General features: G+C 44.2%; 1 protein-coding gene across 1 annotated transcript in view; it reads left to right on the top strand.

Annotated features, from left to right (window-relative positions):
* Positions 1-7,500, top strand: part of rreb1a (ras responsive element binding protein 1a) — a 57,238-nt gene that overhangs the window by 26,241 nt on the left and 23,497 nt on the right. Inside the window, 3 exon segments of the mRNA XM_055151201.1 lie at positions 5,364-5,525; positions 5,811-6,120; positions 6,929-6,998. Of these exon segments, the coding sequence (XP_055007176.1) occupies positions 5,364-5,525; positions 5,811-6,120; positions 6,929-6,998 (542 nt within the window).

Here is a 7,500-nt window from a genome sequence, read left to right as displayed (position 1 = left end):
TGCTCCTGTCTGCTCCTGTCTGCTCCTGCCTGCCCTGTCTGTCTGCTCCTGTCTGCTCCTGTCTGCTCCTGTCTGCTCCTGTCTGCCCCTGCCTGCCCCTGTCTGCTCCTGTCTGCTCCTGTCTGCTCCTGTCTGATCCTGTCTGCCCCTGTCTGCCCCTGCCCCCCCTGTCTGCTCCTGTCTGCTCCTGCCTGCCCCTGCCTGCCCCTGTCTGCCCCTGTCTGCCCCTGTCTGCTCCTGTCTGCCCCTGCCTGCCCCTGTCTGCCCCTGCCTGCCCCTGTCTGCTCCTGTCTGCCCCTGTCTGCTCCTGTCTGCCCCTGTCTGCCCCTGTCTGCTCCTGTCTGCCCCTGCCTGCCCCTGTCTGCTCCTGTCTGCCCCTGTCTGCTCCTGTCTGCTCCTGTCTGCCCCTGTCTGCTCCTGTCACTGATGATCCCTCTGTGGTTAAATAAAGAGTCTTTGTGAGCATCAAAATATCTAAATATCTGCTGTTTCGATCCATCTCCAAGAATATTTTTAGGTTTATTTGACTAAATCCTTTTGTGTAGGAGCTGCAGTTGTGTCACATTTTCACTGTTTTGAGTTTTTCATCATATTTCTGCACAAACTCAGTCGACTTTGAGAATCTGAGCCGTGATTTAGTTTTTGTTTTTCACTGAATCGTATCGAATCGATGTGAAATATTTCGTACTGAATCTAAAAGCGTATCGTATCGTGGCCTGTGTATCGTATCGGCAGCTTCTTCACGACACCCGGCGCGAGTACTCGGTGTGTACTTGTACTTGTTATTTACTCTGCTCCTGTGTTTAAAGTTTTTGGGCTCATCCTGTTTCAAGTTTGACTCTTTCTTTTTATTTATCCTGATCATTTTGTCTTTTATTCTGGAGAAAGAGTCGAGTCTTTATTGTGTTTCTCTTCTCGGTAACACTTTTTAATAACTACACCTTACTTACCCTTAATAAAGCATGAACAAAGACTTAATTAATAATGAACAAAGACTTAATTAATACTGATTCACACTTTGTAAATGTTTAATAAAGCATAATTCGTCTTCACTTTAGAAAACCTCTCAGAAAGACTTAACAGCTGCCTGAATGATCATTACATTACATTATTAGTAAATCATTATCTCATAGTTTACTAATGATTAATAAATGCTCAAATGGTTAGTTCATGAGTAATTAAGTATGAAATAATTATGAGTAACTATTAACAGCACAGGCAAATTAAGTGCAAGTGCTAATTAAGGTAGTAATTAAGTAGTTACTAAGCGTGAATCATTATTAATTAAGTCTTTCTTCATGCTTTATTAAGGCTAAATAAGGTGTAGTTATTATAAAGTGTTACCTTCTCGTTTGTTTGGGATCAGCTCCATAAACTCGTCCTGTTCTTCTTCTCCTGGTGTAAAGTTCTTTCAGCTGAAACTCTCGTGTTTGAGGTTGAAAATCGGCTCGACTTTCTGAAGCTTTTGTGAAAATATTCTGTGATTTTTAGTTTATTTCCCGTGACAGAGACGAAAAGGCCCAAGAACCAGAAACCTGATGATCTCACCTCTGGGATACGGAAACAGAAATGTCTCAAAAAGATTTGTACAAATACAAAATATATATAAATATTCATACATTTACAAATATCCAAATACAAATATAAAAACATGACATATGAATAAATAAACACATTTGATTATTGCTTCTGCTTTTCTCTCGATGAGGAAACTTTGAGACGTTTAAAACCTCAAATATATTTACAAAAACACGTTTATTTATACAAATGTGTTTATTTATTTATATGTCACGTTTTTATATTTGTATTTTTATATTTATAAATGTATGAATATTTATGTCTATCACTTTTTATTTGTGTAAATCTTTTTGAGACAATTTTATCTCCGTATTGTTAGCTCCTCTGTTAGCTCGTGCATTAGCCTGTTAGCTCGTACATTAGCTTGTGTTAGCTCGTACATTAGCCTGTTAGCTCGTACATTAGCTTGTGTTAGCTCGTACATTAGCTTGTGTTAGCTCGTGCATTAGCCTGTTAGCTCGTACATTAGCCTCTGTTAGCTCGTGCATTAGCTTGTGTTAGCTCGTGCATTAGCCTGTTAGCTCGTACATTAGCGTCTGTTAGCTCGTGCATTAGCCTGTTAGCTCGTGCATTAGCCTGTTAGCTCGTGCATTAGCTGTTAGCTCGTACATTAGCCTGTTAGCTCGTGCATTAGCCTGTTAGCTCGTGCATTAGCCTGTTAGCTCGTGCATTAGCCTGTTAGCTCGTGCATTAGCCTGTTAGCTCGTACATTAGCTTGTGTTAGCTCGTGCATTAGCCTGTTAGCTCGTGCATTAGCCTGTTAGCTCGTACATTAGCTTGTGTTAGCTTTGTGACTGACCCTGGTTTTTTCTCCACAGCGTGATAAGCCCCGCCCTCTCCCAGCGTCACTATAGCAACAGGTAACTATGCCCCGCCCTCCGCCGCTTTCCCCGGCTCTGATTGGCTCGTGTGCCTCTCTCATCGTCCAATCAGCCGCTCTCATTTTCCCACCTTTTCACATTCGGAGCCGTTTATTTTATTTATTCATTCATTTATTTATTTATTTTGAAATCCTGCTGCTTCCTGTGGCATGGCTTCACTTCCTGTCGCCGCTTCACCTCCATCGCTCCATCGCTTCCTCCATCCATCGCTCCATCGCTTCATCCATCGCTCCATCGCACGACAAACTTTTGCTCTTCGATGTTTAGTTTTATTTATTTTATTTTAATTTTTGTGGCGCTTCGTGTTTTTGATCGACTCTTGAGTCAAACCGAACTCTCCGCAAACGAAGCCACGACCGAATAAGGACGTCCTTCCTGGTCGTGCGTTTGACGTAGAGCCGCCGCTCCATCAGCATGCTAACGTGCACCTCCTGATTCTCTCACAGTGAAAGGCTTCAGTGCGACGCGCTCGTTTTCAAATCTCATTTAGACGCTTCTACTAACAATTACTACAAGTACTATTACAAGTACTATTACTATTACTACTATTAATATTACAAGTACTATTACTAATACTACTGCTACTACTACTTCTACTATTACTACTACTACTACTATTACTACTACTATTACTATTACTACTGCTACTACTACTTCTACTACTACTGCTACTATTACTACTACTACTACTGTTATTACTACTATGACTACTTTTACTATTTCTACTACTTTTATTACTACTATTACTATTACTATTACTACTACTGCTACTACTACTACTACTACTATTACTACAGTACTTTTACTGTTCCTCGTCCTTTTCCTCTTGTTTTTTGTTTCTCGTTTGTTTCTCGTTTGTTTCTCGTTCTTGTTGTTTGTTGTTGTTTTTGTGGGAGGGCATCTGACACTTTGGGGGAGACATTTTGTGACACGTCGTCGTCATCAGTCTGTTTGTTCATCACTTCATCCCTCCATCCTTCTCCTCCTCCTCTCCTCTTTCTCCTTATTCTCTCCTTCTCCTCTTTCTCTCTCTCTTCACTCTCTTCTTCTCCTCTTCCCCCTCCCCCTCTCTGCCCTTTCTTAACCCCTCCCTCTCTCTGTCTCTCTCTCTCTGTCTCTCTCTCTCTCTCTCTCTCTCTCTCTCTCTCTCTCTCTCTCTCTCTCTCTCTCTCTCTCTCTTTCTGTGTGAGAGGTTGATGGTTCTGAACAGATGCAGGACACTCCTGTTACACCCCCCACTGCCCCCCCCCCCCCCCCCCCACTGCCCCCCCACCCTGACCTCCTCCTCCACTCTCTCTCTCTCTCTCTCTCTCTCTCTCTCTCTCTCTCTCTCTCTCTCTCATCTATCTCTCTCTTTCTCTTTTTCTCTCTTTTCTTTTGGTTTGAGGTGAGCACATGTTCTCCTGGTGGACACATGGAGAATTACAACCACACACACACAAACCCTGGACCTGGTCTGGGTCTGGATCTGGACCTGGTCTTTGTCTGGGTCTTGGTCTTGGTCTTGGTCTTGGTCTTGGTCTGGGTCTGGACTAAACCGTTTTGAGTCCTGGAGGTTCTTCCTGTGGGCCACTCTGACAGGAAGTGCCCATTACCTCTACTTCCTGTTTCTCCATCGCTCCGTCTCTGAAAAATAAACCCTTCTCTTTTTCGCGCCTTTTTGTTTCTTTCATTCACATCTTCTCCCTCTCTTCCTCTCCTCCTCCTCTCTCTCTCCTCACTTCTCCTTCTCTTCCTTCTCTTCCTCTTTCTTCTTCTCTCTTCTTTTCTTCTTCCAGTCATTCACATGTTTTAAACTGAGTCTTCTCTCTTTCCTCTCCTTCTCTTGTTCCTCTTGTTCTTTTGTCATTCCTCTTTCCTCTTGTTCCTCTCATTCTTCTCATTTCTCTCGTCCTGCTGTTTCTCTCGTTCTTTTCTCGTTCCTCTCATTCTTCTCTCTTTTCTCTCTCGTTCTTCTTTCGTTCTTCGTCTTGTTCTTTCTCTCATTCCTGTCGTTCTTCTTGTTCTTCTCTCGTTCTTCTCTCGTTCCTGTCGTTCTTCTTTCTTTCCTCTCGTTCTTCATCTCGTTCTTCTCTCTTTTCTCTCTCGTTCTTCTCTCGTTCCTGTCGTTCTTCTTTCTTTCCTCTCGTTCTTCTCTCTTTTCTCTCTCGTTCTTCTCTCGTTCCTGTCGTTCTTCTTTCTTTCCTCTCGTTCTTCTCTCTTTTCTCTCTCGTTCTTCTTTCGTTCTTCGTCTCATTCTTCGTCTTGTTCTTTGTCTCGTTCTTCTCTCATTCCTCTCGTTCTCTTCTTCATTCTTCTTCTCTCGTTCTTCTTCTTCGTTCTTCGTTCTTCGTTCTTCTCTGTCGTTCTTCTTCGTTCCTGTCGTTCTGTCGTTCTTCTTCGTTCTGTCGTCTCTCTCCTCGTTCCTGTCGTTCTTCTCTCGTTCCTGTCGTTCCTCTCGTTCCTGTCGTTCTTCTGTCGTTCTCTCTCGTTCCTGTCGTTCTTCTGTCGTTCCTGTCGTTCTTCTCTCTTTTCTCTCTCGTTCTTCTTTCGTTCTTCGTCTTGTTCTTTCTCTCGTTCCTGTCGTTCTTCTTTCTTTCCTCTCGTTCTTCTCTCTTTTCTCTCTCGTTCTTCTTTCGTTCTTCGTCTCATTCTTCGTCTTGTTCTTTGTCTCGTTCTTCTCTCATTCCTCTCGTTTCTCTCGTTCTTCTCTCGTTCTTCTGTCGTTCTTCTCGTTCTTCTCGTTCTTCTCTCGTTCTTCTGTCGTTCTTCTCATTCTTCTCTCGTTCTCTCTGTTCGTTCTGTCGTTCGTCGGCGTCGGTCGAGCGTTTTGCCCACAGACGTTCTCGTCTCTGGTTTGGTGTCGTGCTGTTGTCGTGTCGTCGAGCAAAACACTTGACTGTTTGTGTTTGTTGTTTGTTTCAGTGATGGAGACGAGCGAGGACCCGAGAGACCTGAGCCCCGACCAGAGTCCAGACCCCAAACCAGACCAGAGACCAGACCTGAAACCAGACCAGAGTCCAGACCAGAGTCCAGACCCAAAACCCGACCAGAGTCCAGACCTGAAACCACAAGAGGCCCACAACGGTACTGGTCCTGGTGTAGACCTGGTTTATTCCTGGTTTATTCCTGGTTTAGACTTGGTTTAGTCCTGGTTTAGTCCTGGTTTTAGACCTGGTTTAGTCCTGGTTTAGTCCTGGTTTTAGACCTGGTTTAGACCTGGTTTAGTCCTGGTTTAGTCCTGGTTTTAGACCTGGTTTAGACCTGGTTTAGTCCTGGTTTAGTCCTGGTTTTAGACCTGGTTTTAGACCTGGTTTAGACCTGGTTTAGTCCTGGTTTAGTCTTGGTTCTAATTTCGCACTTTGTCCACAGAAAAAATGAACGGTTTGTCAAATCCGGAAGAAAAATTAACAAACGGAGAATCAGAGGAACCCATGGAGACCGAACCGGAACCTGAGACCAAACCTGAGTCCAGACCAGAGTCCCGACCTGAGACCAGGCCCGAAACCCGACCCGAGTCCAGGCCAGAGTCCCGACCCGAGACCGGGGACCTGTCGTCCATAAACGAGATGATGTCAGCGGTGATGTCGTCGGGGGTGATGTCATCGTCGACCATAAATGGAGAGGGGGAGGAGCCATGTGAGAGCGCCGCGTCCGCCAACTCAGCCGGACCCTCGCCGAGGTCTCACACGCCACGAAACGCACAACAACACACGACGAAACACACGACGAAACACACGACGAAAACACGACGAAAACACGACGAAAAACGACGAAACACGACGAAAACACGACGAAAACACACAATGAAACACAACAAAATACAACAAAACACAACAAAACAAAACACGACAGAAACACAAAGAAACACAAGAAAATTAGAGCCTGACTGGAGTTTTTTGCGGCCGATGAGATTCTGATAAAACAGGAGCTGGAGGAGTCGACAGTCGATATAAAAGTCGATATAAAAGTTGAGATATTTAATGATGTAAAAATTCACTGTGAATCTTCAGTTGATTCTAAAACTCAGGTCTGACTCGACTCGACTCGACTGGATTTAAATTGTTTACGTTTCCTGTTCTTGTGCATCTTGTGCGTCAGATTTAAAGACACGAGGTCGAATAATGACATTTTTCCATCACATTCTAACATGTAAACAAAGTAAAACCTGCCCCCATCAGACACAGAACAGAGCCTCAGTCTGGCTCCTCCCACATCACAAGTCTGAACAAACAAGTGTCGTTTAATCCAGACGCTTCAGACACAAACACATGTAGTTTTGTTTTGAAGTTCACTTTTATTTCTCGTCAGTTTTGTGTTTAAAGTGTTGTGCACGTGTGTGTGAACATGTGCACATGTGTGTGAACATGTGCACGTGTGTGTGAACATGTGCACGTGTGTGTGAACATGTGAACATGTGCGTGTGAACATGTGCACGTGTGTGTGCAAATAAATAAGTTTCATTTTTATTTTTGTCTTTTTTTCTTCAGTCCGTCTCCCACAAAGACTCTGACGTCGGCCATGAGAGCCCCGCCCAGCAGGAACCAGAGACGCACACAGGTCACACTCCTCTCCTCCGCCACATCTGTCCATCTCTCTCCTCTTCCTCCTCCTCTTCCTCCTCCCTCTTTCTCTTTCTCTGTCTTCTTCTCTCCTCCTTCCTCTCTCCTTTTATCTCACTTTTCTGTTTGTTCCTCTCTCTTTCTCTCTTCTCCTTCCTGCTCCTCTTCTTCTTTTTGCTCCTCTTTTCTTCTCTCTCTCTTTCTTCCTCTTCCTTCGTGTTTTGTTTTGCTCTCCTCCTCTCTTCACACTCCCCTCTCTCTCTCTCCTTCTCTCACTCTTTCTCTTTCTGTCTCTCTTTCTATCTCCTTCTGTCTCTCTCCTCCTCTTTCTCTCTCTCTCTCTTCTCTGTCATTCTCTCTCTCTCTCTTCTCTCTCTCTCTCTCTCTCTCTCTTCTCTCTCTCTCTCTCTCTCTTCCTCTTTCTCTCTTTCTAACTCTCTCTCTCTCCTTCTCTGTCATTCTCTCCCTCTCTCTTTCTCTTTCTCTTTCTGTTCTCTCGC

This window comes from Boleophthalmus pectinirostris, unplaced genomic scaffold (assembly GCF_026225935.1).
Source record: "Boleophthalmus pectinirostris isolate CB_2022bp ecotype Guang Dong unplaced genomic scaffold, ASM2622593v1 HiC_scaffold_15, whole genome shotgun sequence".
NCBI classification, from domain to species: domain Eukaryota; kingdom Metazoa; phylum Chordata; class Actinopteri; order Gobiiformes; family Gobiidae; genus Boleophthalmus; species Boleophthalmus pectinirostris.
Note: the sequence above shows the minus strand (reverse complement) of the source record. Positions and strands in the feature narration are given on the sequence as shown.